This window comes from Hyperolius riggenbachi, chromosome 6, assembly GCF_040937935.1.
Source record: "Hyperolius riggenbachi isolate aHypRig1 chromosome 6, aHypRig1.pri, whole genome shotgun sequence".
Taxonomy (NCBI): Eukaryota; Metazoa; Chordata; class Amphibia; order Anura; family Hyperoliidae; genus Hyperolius; species Hyperolius riggenbachi.
In genome coordinates, this window is record NC_090651.1 from 321101839 (window position 1) to 321127694 (window position 25856).

Below are 25856 nucleotides of genomic sequence, written 5' to 3' on the forward strand. Positions count from 1 at the left end.
TAAATGATGATGATGATAAAGCTGAAGCATGCTGGGAGATGTAGTCCTCCTCTTGCAGGAGTGTATGGGGCAGAGCAGAGCATTAGCAGGAGGGATTGCCCGTCAGAGAAGCAGTCTGGAGTTGTCATGGAGACGGGGGCGGGGCTTTTACTCCGATTCTGAGTGGTGTCTAGTGATATTTAATAAGGAGCCGATTCAGAGCCGTAAGATTCTTTAATGGGAGCCGTTTCAGAAGAGCCGACTCTCTGAGAAGAGCGGTGTTCATTTTAGCATACCCGACACCGGAATTCCCATCACTACCGGGCTACCCATTCTGACATTACACCGGCAGGAGACACAGTATCCGAAGCCCCGCCCCTCTGGAGGTCACATGATCAAACTATCGCTCCGTCGATCCGCGCTTCTTCCTCCCAGAATTTGGAAAGAAAGACAACGGAGCTCCGCCCCTTCAGGGTCACTTGTCTCTGACGTCATAACTTCGCGTCCTCTAGGTTGCAGTAGAGGCTGCTGCTGCTGATTAGCACTTCCGGAAACGAAAGGTAAACATACCGGTGAGAGATGATCTGAGGTCTGGTGCGGGAGTGTCAGCCTGGCGAGCTGTAGTGGGGACAGAGGGGAGGGGGATAATATAACATCCTGCACTGGGTTATATTTATGGATTGATCATAATCATGCAGTTATTATTTAGCACGGAGTTTCCTTGAATCTTTGCAGAGAGACCTTAACCCCCTAAAAACCTGAAAGGGTCCTGGGTTAAAAGGGTGCCAGTAATAAGTGTCAATACTTTGTACTTTAAAATACTGATTTTCTTTAGTCTTCCACATTTATAAGAGCAATAATCACCTTCAGTCTCTGCTCTTATATGATGTATTAGTGCTTTCCTTGCATGGCTCAATTCCTGGCCAGGACACCTTCTGTGTGGAGTCTGTATGTTTCCCCCATGTTTGCATGCCTTACTTCTGGGCACTCTGGTTTTGTGGCACAGACCTAAACATACACATTGGTTGGTTAATTAGCATTCTCCTTAAAAAAAAAATGTCCTTAAAGAGGAACTCCACAGTGAATACTAAAATCCGGTAGCCTGCAAGTAAAACAAAGCTATATTTACCTGAGAAGGCTTGACCTGCAATTTCGTCCCAAATGCCCTGCATCACCCGACTTCCGGTGCCTGGCTCCACCTCCTCTCTCCAGAGAAAAATGCTAAACTTGCCGTTTTTCTCTGCGGAGAGTGAGGAGGCGTAGAAATGCGTAGAAACTCGTAGAAATCTAATGTCCTATTATTGTCTCAACTCTTGAACATAGCCTGATGATACTTTTGCAGATGGCTTATAGGTGCATTGTAATCATTTCTTGTTTTTTTATGCAACAGCTTCCTGTTCTATGTGTAAAGATGACAAGACATGGCAAGAACTGCACAGCTGGAGCAGTCTACACCTACTATGAGAAGAGGAAAGATACTGGTTAGTTCCACTTTTTGTTGCTAATAAACAGAACACGCTATTTATTTTGTTTATGTTTGTGATATATTTTTTTTTTTATTGAGGCATGTAGTGCAGAAGGGCAGCCATGCAAATTGCATTCTCCAGTTATAGGGCAAGAGTCTAAAGGTGGCCACTAATGATCCAATCTTTCTCAACCAATCTCACCATTTCTATTTAATATAAGGGAAAGCCTATAGTATTCATTCAATATATTCACTCAGTTTACTCTTCTACTACATAGATTTGGTAGGATTGGATGAAAAAGATTGGATCATTAGTGGCCACCCTTAAGGTGGCCACACACCATACATTTTTTTAAATATCTGTTCAATTTAAGAATTGCAATCAATTTTTTTCTGACTGATTGTAACATTTCAAAAATCTGACCAATGTACCACACACCTATGTTAAATTTTTCCCCAATTATGATAAAAATGATTGGAAACTCTAAAAAAAATTGCTAGAGTGTGCATATTAATAAATTGACAATCTAACACACACCATACAGTCTTTAGAAAGATTGAAGAAAAATATCTGGCATTCCGGATCGATAAAAATAGAAGAAAACGGGAAATCCGATCGGATTTTTCAGTCGAATGAAAAACAAGCTTTTGATTATTTTGGGAGATCCGATCGTTTTTATCGAATTGCCGTGAAATCGGATCATTTTATTGTATCGTGTGTGGCCACCTCTAGGTTTGGTCAGGCCTATAGATTTCCTCCCACTATCCCCAAAAATGCTAGTGTTTACAATGCTTACCTACAGCAGTACAACATGATGCAGAAATATGTATGGTCCGATTGTTGAAACAAATGTGTACATTTTTCCTCTGATTAGAAATAAACAGATTTGACTGATTTCACAAATGTTGTGTAATGCTGGGTATGCACGATACGTTTTTCTGCTCGATATTCCACCGGATCGTTTTTCCCACTTGATTCTGCTCTCGATTCTCGTATATTTTGCTAGTTTTTCTTATCTTTTTCCATTCACTTCTATGAGAAATCGAGCTAAAAAACGATCGTAAGGAATATCAGACATGTCGGAAATTATCTATCGAACCCATCTATCGGGGGTAAAAACGTATGGTGGATTCCCAGCTTTACTTAAAGAGTAACTGTCAGGCTGCAAAAGCTAATTTAAACCTCTATTCTCCTGTGTTAAACAGTTTAGAAGGAAGCCAAAAAGGCAATACTGAAGTTAAAAATCTCTCTTACTGTGATGTGTGCTGAACAGCAAGGCTCTTTATTCCCAAGCTCCTAAGGAGGACGCAGGCCGAATAACAGATACTGCAAAGCATTCTGGGGCTGCCTCTTCTTCCCACTGCAGTACCTTGGGTCATCCCCCTTCATTTCCCTATCACGCCTAGGCTGCTTTCACAGTGAGACGTTACAGGCTCATGTTACAGCAGCTTCTAACAGCAGCCAGCACTGAAAAATCACAGGGCATATGTTCTGTTAGAGAATACTGCATGAGTCCACTATTGTTCCTAGCCACATGGCTAATTAATATTCACTGCGTCATATTGCAGTTCACGTGCGGACGGGAGGATGAAGCCTGTAAGTCTGTGCATAGAGGACCCGCAGTCTTCCTGTTCTGGGTCACAGTGTGACTTCATGTCAGAGTCGCCGATTACAATGGCATATTACAATTTATAGCGGCCGGCCCGGGAGCAGGGGAGCTTAGATAAGGGGCCGGTGAGTGTATCCTCCTTTACCAAATACATGTGGGTATGCTTATATGCATTTTCATGGTGTCTGCTCAGGGTGCCTTTAGAGCAGGGCTGTCAAACTCCATTCCTCAAGGGCCGATGTATACACACGTTTTTGGCACAGCTCAAATAAATAGATGGGACAGAATCAGGCAAGGTGTGGTTCATCAAGTGGAAAGTATTTCTCTTCCCTTCCTAAACATTGGCATGGATATGGCCCTCGTGGATGGGAGTCCAACACCTGCGCTTTAAAGGATCGCAGAACTTCAGAATTCTAAGTAGCGTGGACCCTGATTCATGCAGCTCTGGTAATATTGCTGTGTGCAGGGAGTTCACTGTATTTTTACCCGTAGAGTATTGTGTGTTGCGTAACCAGCGCTACATGGGTAACGCATGTGTTGCTATGGTAACCTGCATTACCCATGTACTCTGCAAGGATAAGCACTGGTAAGAATGCTGTGTGTTGCCTGTTCGTGGCAATACTACTGTAGCTATGTGAATCAGGCCTGTTGTGTGTTGTTTAAGTATCTGGCTGCACTGCTTAGATCCACCTCCTCCTGTGTGCTAGTGCAGTTTCCACCAATAACTACAGATTTACTGTCAGTCATAGCTGGTAATTGTATTATACTTACTTCCAGGAAACATAAGTGATGCAGCAAATTTGGGCCAGATTTTTTTTAAACGATTATGTTGCTAAATTTCAAAAGATTTTAGCCCTTGTGGGTCATATCAGAAAACAGAATTTGAGCTACTGTATTGTAGCCATTTACTCTCGAAGCAAAACTTTCTCATTGCAGGTGCTGCACTATGACAAAGTTACTAAGTTTAGGCAATACCCAGGGCACTTTTCCTCTGAAACTTGCATTCAGTGTTGCAAAAGCGCGGCAATGCTGATTGCAATTTTCACCATTAAAACGATCACATTTTTAGTGGCAATTGGCAGGAGGTATTGAAATACCTAATACAGGCCAATCACATAGAAAATGCTGTATGTAAGCGATTGGCCAAAAAAGTGGAAAAGTGGTATTGCAATTAACATGCTAATCGTGGTGCTCTTGTGATCCGAAATTTGCAGCATTCCGAAAATGCGGTCAGTGGAAAAGGGCCCTCGTGGGTTTTCTTATATGATCCAGACAAGGATTGTTTAAATGTTTGTCTCCTAGCAACAGGTAATTCTCATTCTTCAGTATTCTGTGGGTCAGCAGAATTGTAGTAATTCAACGCCTTTATTTTATTATAGCAACTGTGCTGACTCTGTTAAAGTGCCAATAAGAGGGTACTGTAGCTTTAAGAGGCAGAGCCAAAATTTTGCATAACACTTTAAGTAACATCGGTTTACGTGGTGAATCCTTACAGCCAACTTTTTCTTTTTCCAGCTGCCTCTGGGTATGGCACACAGACTGTGCGGCTCAGCAAAGATGCTGTAAAGGATTTTGATTGCTGTTGTTTATCGCTGCAGCCATGTAAAGATCCTGTAATTACGTGAGTATGGAAGGAAACAAAATAAAGTTTAAAAAAAAATAAAACACCACAAATAAACACATTTTACTGTAAAAATGTTAGTATATTATTTTGAATCCCCATACAACAGATTCTCATATGACAATTTCTGTTCTGCGTGAATGCTGGCAGAGCCATGCCTGGTACCCATGTGAGGCTGAGATCATGGCAGGCATGGGAAGATTATCCAAAGGGAGAGTTTCTAATACACAGACTGTGGGAGGTTGGCAACAATTCCTGACCTACATCCTTGTATTGCTGACTGCTGCCATTGTAACGTGCCCATTGTCCTGATTAGCCAGACACACCAGCAGTCTCTGTATATGCTGTTTGTGAATGGAGCAGCTGAGTTTGGAAAGTAACACAGATCTGACCCTGACAATCATATATTTTGTAATTTTTTTTTTTTTTTTAAGTCTATATATACTTTTAAAAGTGTCTCCCCACCCTGGACCCATTCCACCAAACCAGCCCTTTATACTCACCAGGTTCCCTGAGGCCCCTTGCACACTGGACACTATGCGTTGCACTTCCGTCACAGCTCATCACAAGGGACATGCAAGTCTATGGAAACTTGCATAGTGGACGCAATTCGGCGCGCAAGTATCAAAGTCGCCAGAATGCCCTATGCTTATGCAGTAATACAAGTCAATGGGCGATGCTGTGAGTCTGAATGATGGGAGCGTGGTGTGGCGCTGCACGCATGTGCAGACCGACAGGAATCCCAGTGACGTACTTCCTGCCCAGCATGGGGTATGTCACTGAGCCGGGGCAGGCATATGCTTATGACTCTGTCGTCGCACCTTGGCACAGTGTCATATAAAGCCGGATTTATGCGGTAATGAGGCAGTAGGTCACTAAGCGGGAGAGCGGAAAAATGCATATGACCCTGTCACCGCACTGTGACGCAGGGTCGTATCAAGCCGGATTTGTGCAGTGATGCGACAGGCTCCCCTGCCGCATGATCACCGCACCTTATAGTTGTGCAACCGGCCTGAAAGTTCCAGCGTTGATGTTATACTGGGGCTTCTGTTCAGCTCTCTATCTGCTTTTGCAGGTAGACCACTGCATCCTTACAGCAGCCCGGCTTTGCTTAGATATATCTGGGTGGGGCGCACCACTCATCCCCTCTTCTCACCAGTGATTTGAGGGGAGTAGTTGCTGCTGTAGCTGCATGTACGGTATTATATAGCACCAACATCTTTCGTAGCGCTGTACATAGTACAAAACAAATATTGGGGAACATGGATACATGAGGTTTTGTCTCCTCTTACAACCTCCTTGTCTAAACTTGGACCCCTGAGCTGAGAGGGATATAGAGACTGCTATATAATCTCCATGGCGGTATAATTATTTCCAGATTTTGGGTCTATAAGTGGTGCAATTTTTTTAGCCTGCTTTCAGACCCTAAAATTCAGAAATAATCATACCGCAGAGAGCTCTGTGGCAGCTCCTGCACTCAGCTCCTTGGGATCCTGTGCTGCGGTTCTCCCTCCGTACTCCAGGTGGCGCTGTAACCCTATAGCGAGATCGCCGGCTGTCGTCATAATCTCACCAGAGAGATGCAGAGTCTCAGAGGATAGGAAGAAGAATGGCTGCTGGCGCCTGGATCCCTGGGGTGGTGAGTGAAAACGCCCACTGTGCGCCATTGCACTACTTAGACCTCGTCTGTCTTGGGGTTACCTCTCTGAGGTGGGGATTTCCAATCCCGAGCCTGACTGAGGATTACCGCCAGGGATCTTAAACAATACCAGTTGCCTGTCAGTCCTGCTGATCATTCTGGCATCAGTAGTTTCTTATGCTAGGTACACACGATGCAATTTTCTGTCACATTTACTATTTCCTACATGTCCGATCTGATTTCCGATTAATTTTCTGATTGATTTTCTATAGAATTAAACAGGAATTCGATCAGAAATCAGATCAGACATGTTGGAAATAGTTGATCTGACCGTAAATCTGTCAGAAAATTGCATTGCAACCCATGATACAAGCATGCAGCTAAGCCAGTCCGATTTGAGTCAGAGCACCTGATCTGCATGCTTGTTCTGGGTCTGTGGCTAAATGTATTAGAGGCAGAGGATCAAAATATACTCCTATATCCTATATCCAGCACTGGCTGGATAGTGTAATGGTTAAAGAAAAAGCGACACCCATGCTAACCTAGAAATAAAAAATACATATATAAGTAGATAAATAATAGTTCTACTTACATAACCGATGTATTGTGCTAACCACGTAATGATTCCTGTGAATTTTTGAAGGGAAAAGCAGAAAATCCTATTCAAGGCAGAGGCCATTTTGCCAAGCTAATGATGACATCATATCCTCCCTGACTCTTGTCCCCCACCCCCCTCCCTTCTCTTGCTCATTGTGTATTCATTAGCTGCCCTCCTCCCAAAGTCTTCAGACACTCCCACTGGGGTGTATACTAGCAACTACACTGTCTTATCCTCCAATCTCTGAGTCTTGTAAACACAAGTGAGCAGAGGGTGTTTCAGATAAGAAGCTAGGCATGGAAATAAAGGGAAGAGTAGGAATATATTATAGATAAAAAGAACCCCCAGCATGCAACTGAATGGCAATGGCTATTAAAGGGCCAGTGCTCCTAAAGTATGTGATAACTCCAAAACATAACAGCAGAAAAAGTTTTGCAAGCTTTGAATGCAGGATTAGCATCTTTGGCCTCGATTCATAAACAGCAGTGCGATAAAAAAAAAAATCTTGTCGGGAAAATACCTCACTCGGTATTTTCCCGGTCTGTGTGCTAATTCATAAAGATTTCCCCAGCTGCCCTTGGAGGTCGGTAAATTACCGCAGCCCATTGAGCGGTAGAGTAGAGCAGTGTCTCGATTCTCTCTTTGCCCTGCAGAAATGAATCACACAGACGGCTCTCTCCACTGAGGACTCAGACAGATGAGTCACACAGTCTTTCCCTGCCTGCTGAAATGATTCACACAGAGGGCTCTCTGGCTCTCTCCACAGTTGAATCAAACAGACTTCGGCTCTCTGCACTTTGCATTCATCAGAGCTGTCGGTAACTTGTTAAGACCTCACCAGAGGTGTCGGTAACTACCGCCAGTCTTACTGCTTGTTGCAGGCTTTATGAATTGACATTTGCTGACAATTTACTGACATGTGTTGTCGGTAACTGCAGCCAAGTCGGTAATTTATCTCCCTGGTCGGTAATGTCAGCTTTTCATGCGGTAACAGCCTTTATGAATTGACATTTTGCTAAGTGGTCGGTAAAGTCTGCTGTTTTCAGCATTACCGCATGAGGTAATGCTTTATGAATCGAGGCCATCACTTAAAGGAATACTATCAATGCCCAAGTGTTCTAAAATGACAATGTACAAATAATGTCTAAGTAGCTGTGTACACATTTTCCTACTTTTCATGTTAAATACCAGAGGCAAAATCTGTAATTTATTGAGGGTAGGATTTAGCTATATTGGGACAAATCAATTGCAGAAGCGGTGTCTGCTTCAATGCACAGTCAGAGTTGCATATCAGACTACAGAAAGCAAATATCAAACATATCAAACTCTGAAAGCAAAAACAGTATGAAATGCTGTGACAATTAGTTACATTTCCTCTGCTCTCTTCAGACACTTCAGTCAGAAACACAGGACACAGAAGCTGCAGCTGTTGGGAGCTTTGCCTCTGTCACACACAGAGTTGCACATAGAGTTAACTGATCAAGTGTGAGGGGAATTTCCCCTCTCCTCATGGCTCAGTCTGCTGTCAGTTTTGGCGTCAGTAAAGTTTGAAAGTATTTTGATAACAGTAAACAAAGAGGTTGCTACTAAAATGTATACACCAGTACTTAGCACAGTGGTTCCCAACCCATGTGCCGCGACACATACATGTGTCGCGGCAGCTTCGGGTATGTGTCGCGGCTCTCTCGGAGGGGAGCAGCGCAGTGGAGGTAGAGCTGTGGGCAGCGGCGGAGAAGGGGGCCATCTCCCCCCCCCCCCCCCCTTCTTTCACCTTAGGGTGCTCTGCCTCCCTCGCTCTCCCCTCCGATACTGTGTGTGGCGGCGCTTGGCAGCGGGCGGGACTCGCCTTCCGTGTCGCTCCAAGGGCCGGCCGGAAGTTCTGGTTCTGCAGCCGCTGCTCTGGTCTGGATCAGGCCAGAGTAGTGGTAAATCATCCCGCGCCGGCGACGAAACCAGACGGAGACACGGAAGGTAAGTTCCGCCCCTCTGCCAGCCACCGCACTTCGTTCCGGAGGAGAGAGCGAGGGAGGGAGAGCACCCTGAGGTGCCGCTCTCCTTCCCTCGCTCTCTCCTCCTGGGGGGGCACCTGGCTACATATACCGGGGACATATACACCTGCCTACATATACTGGGGACATATACCCCTGGCTACATATACTGGGCACATATATCCCTGGATACATATACCGGGCACATATACCCCTGCCTACATATACTGGGGACATGTACTCCTGACTACATATACTGGGCACATATATACCCTGGCTACATATACCGGGGACATATACACCTGCCTACATATACTGGGGACATATACCCCTGGCTACATATACTGGGCACCTATATCCCTGGCTACATATTCTGGGCACATATATCCCTGCCTACATATACTGGGCACATATATCCCTGCCTACATATACTGGGCACATATACCCCTGGCTACATATACTGGGCACATATACCCCTGGCTACATATACTGGGCACCTATATCCCTGGCTACATATTCTGGGCACATATATCCCTGCCTACATATACTGGGCACATATATCCCTGCCTACATATACTGGGCACATATATCCCTGGCTACATATACTGGGCACATATACCCCTGGCTACATATACTGGGCACATATACCCCTGGCTACATATACTGGGCACATATACCCCTGGCTACATATACTGGGCACATATACCCCTGGCTACATATACTGGGCACATATACCCCTGGCTACATATACTGGGCACATATATCTCTGGCTACATATACTGGGCACATATATCCCTGGCTACATATACTGGGGACAACTGGCTGTTTGTCATTATGTGCATTTACTGGTGAATAGCTGTCTCTCATTACCTGCATTTACTGGTGAAACACTGTCTCTTATGTGCATTTAGTGAGGAAACGCTGTCTCTCATTACATGCATTTAGTCTACGTGTCATGGAGATCTGAACGTTTGGTTTGATGTGTCACGACTCCAAAAAGGTTGGGAACCACTGACTTAGCAGCACTTCACAAACAATTCCTGTGTCAATTTGAAGAAAATATGTGAATCGATAGTATGCCTTTAATACACTCAGACCAGTTGCTGTTGAAATTTGATTTTTATGGTGACAATACCGCTTTAAAGGGGCACTGTGGTGAAAAATTTTAAATATGTGCAAACATATACAAATAAGTACATTTTTTTTCCAGAGTAAAATGAGCCATAAATTACTCAAAGCACCGGAGCTGCAACCACTAGGACGCACTCTTACTTTTCTCCTTTGCTGCTGTCACTTACAGTAGGTAGTAGAAATCTGATAGAAGCGACAGGTTTTGGACTAGTCCATCTCTTCATGGGGGGATTCTCAGGGATTTATTTATTTTCAAAAGCACTTAGTGAATAGCAGTTGCGCTGTCCAACTGCCAAAAAAGTGTGCAGCGAGCAAGGAGGCTGGCCAGCATCATTGTTTAAATCTTTTTTTAGGGGACTGTCTTTATAAAGAATAAAAGCCTTGCTGAGAATCCCCTATGAAGAGATGGATTAGTCCAAAACCTGTCGCTTCTGTCATATTTCTGCTATCTACTGTAAGTGACAGCAACATAGCAGAAAAGTAATTTATGGCTCATTTTACTCAGGAAAAAAATGTACTTCTTATTTGTCCATGTTTGCACATATTTTAAATTGTACAATTCTTCGCCATAGTGCCCCTTTAAGGGCTCTGCCTCTGACACAGGTGGCTCTGCCTGTTCAGTAAGCCAAAACCTATTCAGTAGAAGACCTTGGGCAAGACTCCCTAATGCTTTTACTACCTAAAGAGCGCATCCTAGTGGCTGCAGCTCTAGTGCTTTGAGTCCACCAGGAGAAAAGCATGATATACTGTAAATGTTCTGAGTCTTGTCTGTGTCTATATGACTGTAGAGAACAGGCAAACATTTTCTGCTTCACCTTCTCATGCTGCTGAACATAGTCTCTATCCTGATGGTATCTTCTTTGCACAGGCCAGATGGATTCATCTATGAGAAAGAAGCCATCCTGGAATACATCTTGCACCAGAAGAAAGAGATTGCTCGTCAGATGAAGGTGAATTATCCTTTCTGGAGATTAATAATATCTTCTACAGAAGATATTGTGAAGAAGCATTTAATCTGTAATAATCTGATTGGGTGGTCACAATTGGGATCACTTCACATTTGTTTCCTGTTTTACACAGGAAGTATAAGTGGCATGTGACCTGTGAAACAGTGATTTACAAGATGATTTGAGCGCTGGGGACCATTAGAAATTGCAAAAATAAACGTTAATCGTTTATTTTTTTATTATTTTTTTGTTTGTAGTGATTTTAGCAGCATTTTCTGGTGGTTTTTATTTTTTAAGTGCTTTTGAATTCAAAGCAGACCTGAACCTAAAAAGAAGAGCTAGACATATTACTGCATCACCTCATCGTACCGATGTCCCTCTTTCAAATTCTGCATCCATACTGTGCATGCGCAGTACAGATCCACTTGTCTTCAGAAGTACTTGGGGACACAAGTTCTTTTGAAGGCCTGGTCTGTCATTCTAATATGTTCACTTCAACAAGGTGCCTGGCGGTGAAACGATTGGACACAGAGAGGAATGGGAAGGACATCCTTGGGTCTAGATCACAGCAACTCAGTGCCCTGCAAAGTTATATACAATTGCGAACCGATCCTCAGGGACATCAATCTCTCATGTAAGGGCATCAAATCCCCCATGTATCCAAAATAGATACATTTCCTTTATAATACCATTTCTGGCCTTAATCCTTAAAACTTTAAATTGTACAATAAAAACCATGAAAGAAAGGTTTCAGAACACACAATGCATTTAACTACTTTCGGACCACCGTAGTTGAAATCTATGCCCCATTTTGATGCTGATCTGGCTGCCAGGGCGTAGATTTCAACTCGCCACCGCTGCGCACATCTGCCGTTTTCGTCGCTCCCGCTAATCTTGCCGCTGTCTCCCCGCCGTCTCCCGTCGCAGCTCACTTGCTCTGCCTGTCTCTATGACGTGAGCAGGTCTGTCTTTCAATGTAAGCAACTCCCATAGGCTTACATTGAAAGACATGCACAGGAGCCAATGAAAGTGCCTCGTGACTGGCTCACAGGAACTCTGCCATCATGGAGACGACAGAGAGGGTGGCCCAGGTTCCCGACGTGCTGCAGTAACGGCGGTTGTGGCGGGTATGTGCTGCGAATCGTTGGGATCCGCTGTTTCTGTACCAGCAGTCTGTGGTCCTTAAGGGGGCAGAGACCGCTGGTACTTAAGTGAATAAGCTTGCTTTGTATGGGACTGTGCAGCTGCAGACCGACCAGTCAGAGTACCTATGATAGCACCCTTTACTATTGATTACACCAGAGCTGTGGAATCAGTCGAGGAGTCAGAGCAATTTTGGGTTCCTGGAGTTTTCATAAATGGGGCTGATGGGCAGAAAACACAAGCCTGATCTATGGAGGCTCCAACTAGCATCTTGTAGGATGTAAAGGTTATTCTGCTAATGTGTTTGTGCCGCAAACCACTGGACATGTTCAGAGGCCACGTGAAGTCCACACCTCATTGGGTCAGGATTGATTTGGCAGCACAAGGCGGACCTACTCAGTAGTGATGTTACAAATAGTGATAGTAGCTATGAGTACGTAGCTACTCTTAATCAAAATTTCAATTAGGTAGCGCTGCCCGTGGCAAAGGGGGGTAACTTATCTATGTACCTATGCCGCCACCCATAGCTGACGCATTCTACTTGTGGTCCACGTAACTCTATTACTTCCTCCTTCCTGGTTTGAAGGAGGAAGTGGTGGAATTACGTGGACCGCAAGTGGAATGCATTGGCTATAGGTGATATGTGTGGCATAGGTAAATTAACCCCCACTTTGCCGTTTGCAGCGATCACTAATTTTTAAATTTCGAGTAGCTACGTGCTTGTAGCTTACACCACTATAGGCAAATGTTTTTAATGTCTTGGCTGACCAGTAAATAAATAATGGTGAGACACTCCTTTTTTATTATACAGGCCTATGAAAAACAGAAGAATGAGAAGAAGGCAGAGATGGAAGAATTAAGCAAAGCTGCTAAAGACTCCAAGATGAAAGTGTTCCTCGATAAGGAAATGTCCATAATTAGTAAACCACTCAACCCCTTTTCAAAGAAAGCAGGTAACATGGAAGCTCTGCTTGTCTCAGTCATGAAATTCTCTTAGGCCGGATTCACATTGCAAATCCCCAAAACCAGGCCTTCGGGGTAATGCCATGTTACTGCGTGATATTCCCCTTTCTGGCACTGGGCCAAGCAGGAAGTGATGCCCGCTTGCCGTCACTTCCTGCTTCGGGGTATGCGGAAGTGCACGGAAGCGTATTGTAAAAATATGCATGCGTGACATCGCTTCGGAAAGTGATTAAAAATCCCTGCGTCGCCATAGACTAACATGACTTCCTGGCCGACGCAGATCGCCGCAGAAGCCGGGCGGGAAGGTAGTTCTGGACCTGCGACAGGGATGCGGCGAAAATGTCATTTGCGTCGTGCTGTAACGTCAAAGTATGAAAGTCTCCATAGACGGCGGTCGTAAAAATACCACACCGCCCCGGTGTGAAAGGGCCCTTAGTGAAAAGCTATACCAAGTGCAGATGAAAGTTCAAAACTCTTTGAAGTGGAGCTGAACTCTTGCACAGGACAGAAGGAAAACATAGAGAAATGCCCCCTGTATGTATTTAGAGAGTTTAACCTGTCTAATTCCCCCTCATCTGTGACTTATCACAACTGTAATTTGATCTCTCCCGTTTCAGCTGGCTGCCTTGGAATTTAAGGAATAACAAGCAGCCTGGGCTGCTTAAAGTTTGCCCAGCTCTGTTCTAGAGGCACCCTCACTGGATCTAGTCCGGTACAGCATCAGCCTCTTTGGAGTAAGTCCCCAGCAGCACTCTACGATCACCCAGGTCCCACCCCGTGCAACAGCACTCTGCAATCACCCAGGTCCCAGCCCCTGCAGCAGCACTCCGCGATCACCCAAGACCTGCTCTCTGCAGCAGCACTATGTGATCACCCAGGTCCCACCCCCTGCAGCAGCACTCTGTGATCACCCAGGTCCCAGCCCCTGCAGCAGCACTCCGCGATCACCCAAGACCTGCTCTCTGCAGCAGCACTATGTGAACACCCAGGCCCCACCCCCTGCAGCAGCACTCCACGATCACACAGTTTTCAGCTCCGCACAGTAGAAAAAAGTAAGTTCTGGGAAGATAGAAAAACCTTTGAGACTTGCGTTGCTCTCCATTGCAGCACTGATCCGATTCAGCTATAGTAAATGCAACCATGCTGCATTATTCACAGAAATCCACTGCACAGCAGTGCTTGCTGGAATGCAGAGCTGTGCGACACATACAGTGGAGGAAATAATTATTTGACCCCTCACTGATTTTGTAAGTTTGTCCAATGACAAAGAAATGAAAAGTCTCAGAACAGTATCATTTCAATGGTAGGTTTATTTTAACAGTGGCAGATAGCACATCAAAAGGAAAATCGAAAAAATAACCTTAAAAAAAGATAGCAACTGATTTGCATTTCATTGAGTGAAATAAGTTTTTGAACCCTCTAACAATAAGACTCAATACTTAGTGGAAAAAAATCTTGTTTGCAAGCACAGAGGTCAAACATTTCTTGTAATTGATGACCAAGTTTGCACACATTTTAGGAGGAATGTTGGTCCACTCCTCTTTGCAGATCATCTCTAAATCCCTAAGGTTTCGAGGCTGTCTCTGTGCAACTCTGAGTTTGAGCTCCCTCCATAGGTTTTCTATTGGATTAAGGTCCGGAGACTGACTAGGCCACTCCATGACCTTAATGTGCTTCTTCTTGAGCCACTCCTTTGTTGCCTTTGCTGTATGTTTTGGGTCATTGTCGTGCTGGAACACCCATCCACGACCCATTTTCAGTTTCCTGGCAGAGGGAAGGAGGTTGTCGTTCAGGATTTCACGATACATGGCTCCATCCATTTTCCCGTTAATGCGATTAAGTTGTCCTGTGCCCTTAGCAGAAAAACACCCCCAAAGCAAAATGTTTCCACCCCCATGCTTGACGGTGGGGACGGTGTTTTGGGGGTCGTAGGCAGCATTTTTCTTCCTCCAAACACAGCGAGTTGAGTTAATGCCAAAGAGCTCTATTTTGGTCTCATCAGACCACAGCACCTTCTCCCAGTCACTCACAGAATCATTCAGGTGTTCATTGGCAAACTTCAGACGGGCCTGCACATGTGCCTTCTTGAGCAGGTGGACCTTGCAAGCCCTGCAGGATTTTAATCCATTGCGGTGTAATGTGTTTCCAATGGTTTTCTTGGTGACTGTGGTCCCTGCTAATTTGAGGTCATTCACCAACTCCTCCCGTGTAGTTCTAGGATGCTTTTTCACCTTTCTCAGAAATATTGACACCCCACGAGGTGAGATCTTGCGTGGAGCCCCAGAGTGAGGTCGATGGATGGTCATTTTGTGCTCCTTCCATTTTGGAACAATCGCACCAACAGTTGTCACCTTCTCTCCCAGCTTCTTGCTAATGGTTTTGTAGCCCATTCCAGCCTTGTGCAGGTCTACAATTTTGTCTCTGACATCCTTGGACATCTCTTTGGTCTTTCCCATGTTGGAGAGTTTGGAAACTGCTTGATTGATTGATTCTGTGCACAGGTGTCTTTTATACAGGTGACTAGTTAAGACAGGTGTCCTTAAGGAGGGTGACTAATTGAGTAGAAGTGTCTAACCACTCTGTGGGAGCCAGAACTCTTAATGGTTGGTAGGGGTTCAAAAACGTATTTCACTCAATGAAATGCAAATCAGTTGCTATCTTTTATTTAAGGTTATTTTTTCGATTTTCCTTTTGATGTGCTATCTGCCACTGTTAAAATAAACCTACCATTGAAATGATACTGTTCTGAGACTTTTCATTTCTTTGTCATTGGACAAACTTACAAAGTCAGTGAGGGGTCAAATAATTATTTCCTCCACTGTAGGTGTGCACATGAGATGGTGCTATCTGATGTCCCTGCGTATTACAGGCTGATACGAGTCACAGATATTCACTCAGCAACGGGCTCTAAAAGTCTAGGAGGAGGAGCAGCAGCAGTGTGTGGTGTTTATTTTTGTATTGGACCTGATTGATCCAACAGTGTTTGAAAATAAATGGTTACATCAAACCAGCTGTTTAAAGGACTAACATAAGGTCACTTGTGGCAACTGAGATTTCCATGCAGTGCTGGAGACTTACATGTTCCTGTAGCATCAACTGTTGTGCTGTGCCGTCCCTATAACATGCATTTATTTTGGTAGTGTGTGAATGGCTCTCTTACCTCTGACAGATCAGATTTCCTGGCAGGTTTCCTTTTTAAGACGATGTGCTCCATTTCCTGCTCTCAATGTTGTAAATGTCTAGCACTATAGTTAGACCCTTTACTCCCCAGTGATGTCTGAGCAGATTGTTTACCAATAAGCCCTTGAAGTGTCTTCATTTTTTGTTAATTGAAGTAATAGAAAATGTGTATAAAGTGCAAGAACATTTAGTTTTGTAATATAAAATGCCAAGTACCTGCTGCAATGCATCACACTCAGCCATCTCCTTACTGCCAACAACCTCTGACCTCCTTCACACATCCACATTTTCCCACTATCCCTGGCAGTCAATTCTAAACACGCTTCACCTACCACCCCCACGGTTGACATGGTACCTGCAGGCTACTTCACCTCTCTAGTGACTGAGAGCCAGTGGACAGATTGCCACAGTGTTCTCCCCAGAGCCTTGTAGCTGGGCGCTGCGCTCGGCTTATTTCGGCGAGCACGCGACTTTTATTTGCCCAAGAATGACTTTCCTCCTCCTCACTTAATTCATTACAGCGGGCAGCAGCTGTTTTATTGCAGCTGGCCCGCTGTAACTCAGGGATGATATCTCCACCCTTTTTCCCAGCTTCCATCAGTGGGTAGAGGGGCGGGGAAAGCTTGTGTGAACGCACAGCGCAGATGAACAAGGAGCAGCGCAGGTGAACAAGGAGGCGGAGATCGTAAAGGAGGCTGCAGACGGCCCTCTCCTTCTGTCAGCATAGCAACATAGATGCCTCTTACCAGTCCTATCATTACGCAGGAACAATAAGTACTCACCCTGCTTCCTTCCTCAGGGTGTTATAAAATGCCACCCTCTTGTCCTGCTAGACGACGGGGGGATTCAGCAGAGCCCAGGCGTGAGATCTCCCTCTCTAATAGAAAAAATGGAATATGTGGCAATGTTCAGACCATAATTACTGACCCTCACCCAAAATATAGTGCCAGCTAGTAGGGAGTAGTGGCAGTGATAGCAGCCTTTCACCTCCCCATAATGTGACCTGCGGGTGCCACATGACTTTCACCAAATAGAGGAAGCAAGTTTAACCGGCGGGAAGAGGGTTGAGAAGTGGTTGCAAGTTGGAATCTGGCTGACAGCGATGAGAAGCTTCCTGATGTAATCCACTGTAAGAGGTACATGAGGAATTTGTAGATTTCAAACATGTTTGCAACTTTTTCTAATACACAAGGTTTTGGTTTTTATAAATTTTATTTGAAGCAATTCTACAGACTTGAGTTTCCTCCGGACACTCTGGTTTCCTCCCACATCCCCAAAAACATACATATAAGTTAATTGGTTTCCCCCTAAATTGGCCCTAGACTACGACACATACACCACACAATACATACACTACATGATACAGATAATGAGCCCCTCTGAGGGATAGTTAAGTGACAAGACCATATACTCTGTACAGCGCTGCGGAAGATGACGGCGCTATATATATACTAAATAATAATAATAAAGACGAGTGCAGTCGTACTCCGGTTTTGAGTAAACTTTATTAATTTCTGATTTCATAGATACCTGTGTTATAATAACTTTTATATTCCTTTTCATTCTTCTTGAAGATCCCAGTGGGCCAGTAGCTGAAGCCGCCAGCAGCAGCAGCAGCAGCCAGCAGAGCAGTGAGGACAAGAATAAACAGCTTCCCAGCTTCTGGATTCCATCACTGACACCAGAGGCCAAAACCACACTTGTAAAGAAACCAGTGAGTGTCCAGAACTCCTAAAGATCAGTGCAAAACAAAATAGCCTCATGTCATCTTTGTAAGAAGTTCTGAATCAGGATGATAACATTTATTGGCTAACTTAAAAGATTAAGAGGCAGGTTTTGGCTGTTCAGCGTTTATCAGACTCAATCCTGTTTGCAAACAGGATTGAGTCTGACGAAGGCTGCACAGCCAAAAGCTTGCTCTTAATCTTTTAAGTTAGCCAATAAATGGTATCATCCTGTTTCTAAACTTTTTGCTTTTACTGATAGCTAACGCAGTACAACACTACTGCTATGTCATCTCTGTCTGAGTCCTGGTAGATTGGTGCTACAGGCAGCATGTATGGTGCAGTTTACCTTGAAAGCAAATCAGTGGCAGCTCCCAAATCTCTTCTGTACAGATTTGCTTTAACAGAGCTGAAGCTACTACTTTTAAAGCCCAGTTCCAGGATTAATTATTTGCAAAATCTCCATCCCCCATGTGAGTTGCAAAATGTCAAGATGATGCAAACATTGTTTATTTTATGGAAATGTGTACAGCTTGGAAGTGGACCAATAAAATCTAATAGCTAATGATTTTGATTTACCCCATTCCAAGATACCTACATTTGCATAAAAATAATGTAACATTTCAATTGATTGGAATGATGAGCCTTTCAGTCACTTCTCTTACTTCTGTGGTCCTTAGAGAGAACCAAGTGCCACTTTTTTTTTCTTAGCTTCTTAAACTATAGGAGCAGCTGCCATGTCTCTTCCACCTCCCCCCCCCCTTCTAGTTGCCCATTTTTTTATCCAGGGGAAGGTGTGAAAATAGCATATGTGACTTCTGTAAACTCTTTGAAGCACAGTGTTCTATCTACCCGACCCCTCAGCTGACGAAATCTTTGTTTGCTCTTTGCTAATGTGTGCAATAAAATAATTACAGCAGTCCTTATCTGCCTGAAACTTTTGCAGTTGGGCAGACCTCGGAAGTAGGGTAATAAAAGTCACATTTGTTGGCATGCATATTTAATGTGCTATTGAGATGCCCGGGGTACAAAAAAATGTTGCTTCAACAACTAATCTTAACTACACAAACAATCCATTCTGTCTGAACAGGACAAGAACATCTATTGCCCCATGAGTGGGAGATCTCTGAAGATGAAAGATCTGATTGCTGTGAAGTTCACCAAAGTGGATGACAAGGTGGATCGCGTGGGCCTTATAAACCGTCAGGACAGATATGTGTGTGCGGTGACACGGGACATGCTTGGGAATTCTGTACCATGTGCCGTGCTGCGACCCTCGTAAGTCTTCCAGCTGTGTTTTTTTTTTTTTTTCACTTGCCTTCTAAAAAAAAAATCCCTCTGTTATTATGTCATTTGTTCAGTGTTCTCCTCAGGAATATATTTTAGCTGGTTGGGGTGAAGCTGTGAATGGATGGCCAATAAATGTGTGGGCAGTGCCAAATGCAATCTATTTAGCATGCCGTGGTTACAGTGCCCCCATGTGTGTGATAGTAGAAAACTATTCGATCCTTGATGGTTACCTGTAACCTCCAAGTCTCTGTGAATGAGAGAGACCAGGAGCCCAATGGTGCGGTATCATTAAAGGGAGGTAAGAGCACATTTGTAAGTAAAATACTGACAAGGGTGGGTTGCACAATGACTTGCAGCTACCGTCTGAGCCTGCGGAAATATAACTGTCCCCGCTCGGTATCCTGGGTATGTAGGTGCAGATGCTGGTTGGTCACTCTCCTGGATTAGTTGTGAAATCTAAAAGGTTCTCGTGACCAAAAAAACAAAACAAAAACCCCTTTGGGGTCACGTTCAAGACCAAAAGTTCTACAGGCACTTGTATTGACCTGAGGAAGCCGGCCAAGACCCGTGAAATGCGTTGTCTATTGTACATGAGCAAATAATACTTTTTCCATTAACTAATGGTTTGTCCTTCTGAAAAGGTATGACATGCTTCTCATATATACAACATTTTGCAGTATTTTACTCATCAAGGGCGCCTCCACCAGTGTTTTTTTTTTTTTCGAACCCTGGTCTCCTCTGTCAGAGGGAGAGCTCTTAAAGTGTTCCTGAGGTGAGAAGGATAGGGAGGTTTCCATGTTTATTTCTCTTAAGCAATACTAGTTACATGGCTATCCTGCTTATCCACTGCTTCTAATACTTTAAGCCATAGACGCTGAACAAGCATGCAGTAGATCAGGTGGTTCTGACAATATTGTTACACCTTACAAGATTAGCTGCATGCTTTTCTAGTGGTATTCATCACTCCAGCAGCTAAACGGATCAGCAAGGCTGCCGGGCAACTGGTATTGTTTTAAATGGAAATAAATATGTCAGCCTTCATATCCTTCTCACCTCTGGTTCCCTTTAACCAGGCAAATGCATTATGGGACTTGTAATTCCGTAACAGCTGGAGGGCCGAGTTTGCCCATGCCTGGACTAGAACCTCCTTTTCTCCTTCAATATGTGATGGAATCTGTGGTGACACAGAACAAAAACAGTACCTTCTCCAGATATATACTGACACCTAGAGGACATAGTGGGCACTACAGGCTATCTAATGGCGTTAAACATGAACTGTGTGACGACATATAGTAGAGTGCAGTAAATTATTCAGGATACCGACTTTTATATTAAATATCTTGGTTTCAGCCGCAGAAACACATCCTATTGCCGTATATTGGTATGTAGCCCCGTCCTCCCATCGAGCCTTAGCCTAGGCTGCTTATTATGTGGAACTCTCCTTCCCAGAGCATTCTGGGAGATCAGAAATCTTTTCTATTGGCTTTAAAACACTCAGTAAACAAACATACTGCAGAGATCACAAGCCGGTACTAAAGATGTTACTTGTGATAAATTTCCGAAAGTAAATCTGGGAGAGGAATGATTTTACAATGGGCAAACACTGACTAGTACTGTATAAATTAATTTTTTATTTTTAACAATTTTATTATCTCATTTTGACTACAGTCCCTCTTTAACATCTTACTGTTTTTTGTTCGGTCACAGATTGCACCTGATCGATGATTAAGTTACTGTCCTGCCCAGACTGAACTCCTATAAGCCCTTGCTACATCGGTCTCTGGGTGCCTATGCGCTGGAGGAGCTGTGGGCGAGGCTTGTTTAGTTTATATGGAATTAAGAGTATTAAAACAAAAAACAAAAGTATTTGGCTTGAGGAATGCCCTATAAACGATATGTAAGGAACACAATTATGCAATGAGTAAAAGTTTATCTCGGATCCACTTTAAGCTAGAATTTTTTATTGATTTAAGTATAAGTCTGCCCAGCAAAGATAATGGCTGCACTTGGGGCTCCCCACAAAAAAAAAAAAGTCTAATGTGGCAGCATTTTCTCTGAAATACACAAAATTAGGCAGGGTTTCCCTCAGAATACACATAATATGGAAGACTTTCTCCCCAAAAATAGGCATAATATGGCAGTTACCCCCAAAATACTCAGTGGGGCAGTTGGTGCCCCCTAATATCCCTGGTGACAGTGGCACCTGAAAATAAAAACAATTTACTCAATTGACAGGTGACTCCTCGCCTCTCTTCCAGTGTTGCTCCCCCCCCCAGTTGTCATTACATCAGCTCAGTCTGCAAATCTCCCACGCTGACAGGCAGTTCAGTGCTACAGAAAAATGGTGACCGGAGCCCAGCCCTGAAGACACAAATAGACTCCAGTGCGGGCCTTTGGACACCATTTTCTCATAGCGCTTCTGCTATACTGCAGCCATGCCGCACACCTTACTGACAAACCTGGGGACGAGATGCACCATTTTGTCTGAGGCCCCTAGGGGACAGACACCCTGACAGGTGCCAATGGACCGCAGGTTGAGAACCACAGCTTGAGCATAGTCACCAAAACTAGTCATGGGGTTTTAATTTAGTAGATCAATAACAAATACTCTATGATAGATCTTTGACTGATGATTTATCATGTTTTACGTCATTACTCAGAGGTGCAGTGGTCACAATGGAATGTGTTGAGAGGCTGATCAAGAAGGACATGACTGATCCAATCAGCGGAGAGAAGTTGACAGAAAAAGACATCATTGTGGTTCAGAGGGTAAGTGTCCTGTATGGTGAGCCTCGTAGAGTAATAACCAAAGTTATTAATGTGCTAAATCAACCACAAACTACACACTGATCAAAAGTCTACTTATAAAAGCTTAGGATGGGAGCTCATTTGTTTGAATTGCTATGTGGCTAAAAATACCTGCGAAATTGCATAATAGTGATGGGAGGGTGCATTGCAACAAGCCTGCCTCTTCTTGTCTGACACGGACTGATTTACAGATTGCTGATTTAGGGTTGGGGGGCGAGGAGAGGAAAGACCAATGCACAGAGGTTTGTGGGTCCAGCATCAACACACCTCTGAGCTTACTTACCTTTGGTAGCTTTGCCTCGTGTCAGGCGTCCTTTGTGCAGTGTGGTGTATCTGGGTAGGTCTCTGCTGAGGACAGAATATGGTCAGGCCTTTCCTCCGCTCTTTCTCTTGGTAACAATGGCTGATTGAAGTTGCTTTCTCCACAGGGCGGCACAGGATTCTCTGGGTCAGGAGTACAGTTGGAAGCTAAAGAAGCTCGGCCAGTCATGCAGGCATGAGGAGGATTCTGCAACACCATTATCTACCATCTTCTGTATTTACAACTCTATCCAAACAGCAACTGCTCCCAAATCTGCCCACTCCCTCGTGTCTGCAGAGGTGCTGGGCTCAGGCCTTCCCTGGGTCTTCACTGCTGCCTGGAACTCTGATCAAGATATTTTACTCTATTTCTGGCACGGCTGAGGAACTTGGCTGAAATCTTCTCCATCCACGTTCTGTAAGAAGATGATTGGTGGAGGGTGGTAATGAAGGTGTATGCAGGCTCCACCCCTCTCGCTCCCTGCACCTTTCTCCACTAATCCTCTTTCTGCTAGTATATGCCATATACTCCCTCACTCCCAGTCCACATTACCACATGGCACAGACTGTACAGTGGTAGAGAGATCCTAACCTGAAGTGAAAAGAGGCAAGATGACAACAGATCTGCATCAGCCAACTTATTGCGGTGCTGTTACAGCAAGCACGGGACCATGAAAACATCCATCCTAAATGTCACAATATCGCCTCTTTTCCTTGTGATTTTCCGTCTCCTCACTACGTCTCGTGTCCCAAGATCCACAAATCATTTGCTAGTATCTTTTTATGGAGAAACTGGTAGGGGAGGAATGTGCCCTCCACTGAACTCTTTGTAGGAACACATGCTAAATTTACCTTCCAATGACACTCTCTCAGCCTGCTGTACAGGCAGTCCCCTACTTACAAACAGGTCACGTCACGGGAGATTTGTTTGCAAGCTGAATTTGTTTGTAAGTTGAGTCGTGTTAAACATGGTAAAACGCAGATAAATGATTTGCTATTGGACTATGAATTTGGTCATATTATAAACTATGGGTTATTTTTTTTTACCACTTCCGGACCCTGGTAATTGAAATCTACGCCGTGTTTGGGACCTGTTATCCCGGCCAGGGCGTAGATTTCAATAACCGTACCACACACTAAAGGCCTGTGTGGGTCAAATTTTTCAGACCTGCACTCGACCCTGAGCCCAGCTACCTGCACCGGACTCGCAACCTGCTTTCTGGTGAATCTGGTACCTGCACCCGACTTGCAGGCCTCTAGACCCGCAACCCGACCCACCTTTTCCATTTTATTATAAAATATACGTTGGTAGTTTCACTGGAAGGCTGTAAAGTTAGTGAAACCTATTTTTATACACAAACCAAAGCCAAAGAAGTGTAAACCACTTAACGACCAGCCAACACTGACAGGCGGGTTCGCATGTGGATTTCCTGTCAGTTCACGGCGGGGGCTCCGTGAACAGCCTGCGAGCCTCCAATTGCGGCTCGCAGGCTAAATGTAAACACCCGGGGAATAAATCCCCGGTGTTTACATCGTACGGCGTTGCTGTCACAGCAGTAAAGGAGATCGGGGATCGCCGCCGTCTAATAGGCTGAAGCCTATCAGAGGCGGTACAGGACGGATCGCTGTCCTGTACCGCCCATAGTGAGGAGGGAAGGAGAGGGAGGGTGGAATAGCGCTGCGGAGGGGGGCTTTGAGGAGCCCCCCGCAAGGCACAACAGCGCGGTGGCGATCAAACCTCCTCAGCAGGACATCCCCCTAGTGGGAAAAAAAAAGGGGAAGTCTGATCGCCCTGCCTGCCGCCAGGTCACACAAAAATCCCCTGGTCCGTAAGTGGTTAAGGTCCTTTTTTTTTTTTCTTTTTTTTTTACTTATAAGTAAATTATGTCTAAACTAGGCCTAAGGCCCGTTTAAATATGGGCGCTAAGCTGTGGCCATGCCCCCTTCCCAGCACTGGTCTCTATTGTTTTGGCTTAGCCTGCAGCGCGCTTGCACACGCTGCGCGCTCACAGACCCACCCCTGACCCCACCATCGGGACCCGTCCTCCGCCCGTCATTCCCCCCGTCCTCCGCTCTCTTGAGCGTCTCTACATCCGTCCCTGCACATGCGCAGTGCAAAAAAGCACTGACACAGGAACAAAACAGGACGCAGAGACGGGGAAATTATATATAGAGAATATCTCATGCTTCCTTGTTTTCACTACCTGCGACCCGACCTGCGGGCTGCTACCCACAACCAGATTAGAATCAAAACGGGTATCTGACCTGCAATTTGGGTAACCCGCGGGACCTGACCTGATGCAGGCCTCTACTCCCAAGTACTGCTGGCCTGTCAGAGACCGACAAAGCCCTTCTCATACTCGCCAGTCCTGATCCTCACTCATCATGTTTCTCGGCAGTCTGGACTATCCAGACTATTTCCTGGCAGTTTGAGGTGATGGTTAGTTCTTGTGGATTCTTGTTCTAAATTTGGTAGAAAAAGCGCCTGAGATTGAGTACAGGTACCTGACACCCTGGCGGATGAATCTCAGAGCCCTGTCTTCATAGTTAAGAGTTCCACTCTGAAATCCACCCCCTGACAAACAGATCTGCATGTGTTCAGTTCCTGTTGAGTATGAGTATTACTCATTTCCTCACCCATGGAACTGACAGCTGAACCTGCCCAGTGACAGCCACATGTAACCAGTAGAGATGATCAATGGAATGCAAATATTTCCGAGTTCATGCAGATTTATGTAGCTTGAAAATGGACCAATCAATTTAAACCTAAGTAGTACTTGATTGGTCCATTTTCAAGCTGAATATATTTGCATAGAATTTACATAAATTTGCATGAACTTGGAAATATGTGCATCTCTATAACTGAATTATCAATCAGAGAGGCCTCATTAACACCTAAAAACGAAAACGCAAGCTTTTGCGTGCTTTTTTTTTTCCCCTCCCGGCTCTCCACTGCGCGCTGCATTTCTGTAAAAAGCCCTTCTCTAAGCGTTTTTTCAGAGCGGTTCTGTAATACACAACCTGATGCAAGTCAGGACGTGAACTCTTTGACTCGGAAAAGAATAAATACAATGTATTTATTCTTAAAACCGCAAATGCAATAGCTGCACAAAGCAATTTTTTGAGCGCTTAGCGCTCTTCCTATACCTTCCATTATATGAAAAACGCCCCCCAAATGGTACAGGCACCGCTTTGCTGAACGCACAGTGGACCAACCATGCGTTTTGTGAGGATTTTAAAAATCGACTGCGCTTGAAAAAAGCCTGAAAATGCCCCTAACTTTGAACGAGCCCTGAATCCCTTTTTAAAACATTCTGTGAGAAATGCTATGAAAGCTTTCCCTGTGTTTTCCTCCGTATTGAGCTTTTTTTTTTTTCCCAATTAACGAGCGGTGGACAATTTAACAGTTTTGTAGCAAGAGATTAAAAAAAATGAAAGATCTGTTTGTGATTAAATCTTGTTTATTTAAA

General features: G+C 44.5%; 1 protein-coding gene across 2 annotated transcripts; it reads left to right on the top strand.

Annotated features, from left to right (window-relative positions):
• The first annotated feature begins 399 nt into the window (after nucleotides 1-399).
• NOSIP (nitric oxide synthase interacting protein) lies at nucleotides 400-25856 on the top strand. Of its 2 annotated transcripts, none has more exons than XM_068241396.1 (9): nucleotides 400-551; nucleotides 1370-1460; nucleotides 4570-4675; nucleotides 10900-10981; nucleotides 12933-13074; nucleotides 17839-17978; nucleotides 19079-19266; nucleotides 21939-22047; nucleotides 22515-25856. In XM_068241396.1, exons 2-9 carry the CDS (start codon nucleotides 1391-1393, stop codon nucleotides 22584-22586), a joined length of 909 nt encoding a protein of 302 aa, XP_068097497.1. In that variant the 5' UTR covers nucleotides 400-551; nucleotides 1370-1390; the 3' UTR covers nucleotides 22587-25856. The 2 variants fall into 2 exon arrangements, with proteins under 2 accessions (XP_068097497.1, XP_068097496.1); XM_068241395.1 differs by having other exon boundaries at nucleotides 401-539.

Excerpts from the sequence above, each read along its gene's own strand:
- NOSIP (XM_068241396.1), top strand. The coding sequence starts at position 1,391 with ATGACAAGACATGGCAAGAACTGCACAGCTGGAGCAGTCTACACCTAC. Across the intron at positions 1,461-4,569 it reads TGAGAAGAGGAAAGATACTG|CTGCCTCTGGGTATGGCACA; the intron begins GTTAGTTCCACT and ends TTCTTTTTCCAG. Across the intron at positions 17,979-19,078 it reads CCACACTTGTAAAGAAACCA|GACAAGAACATCTATTGCCC; the intron begins GTGAGTGTCCAG and ends CTGTCTGAACAG.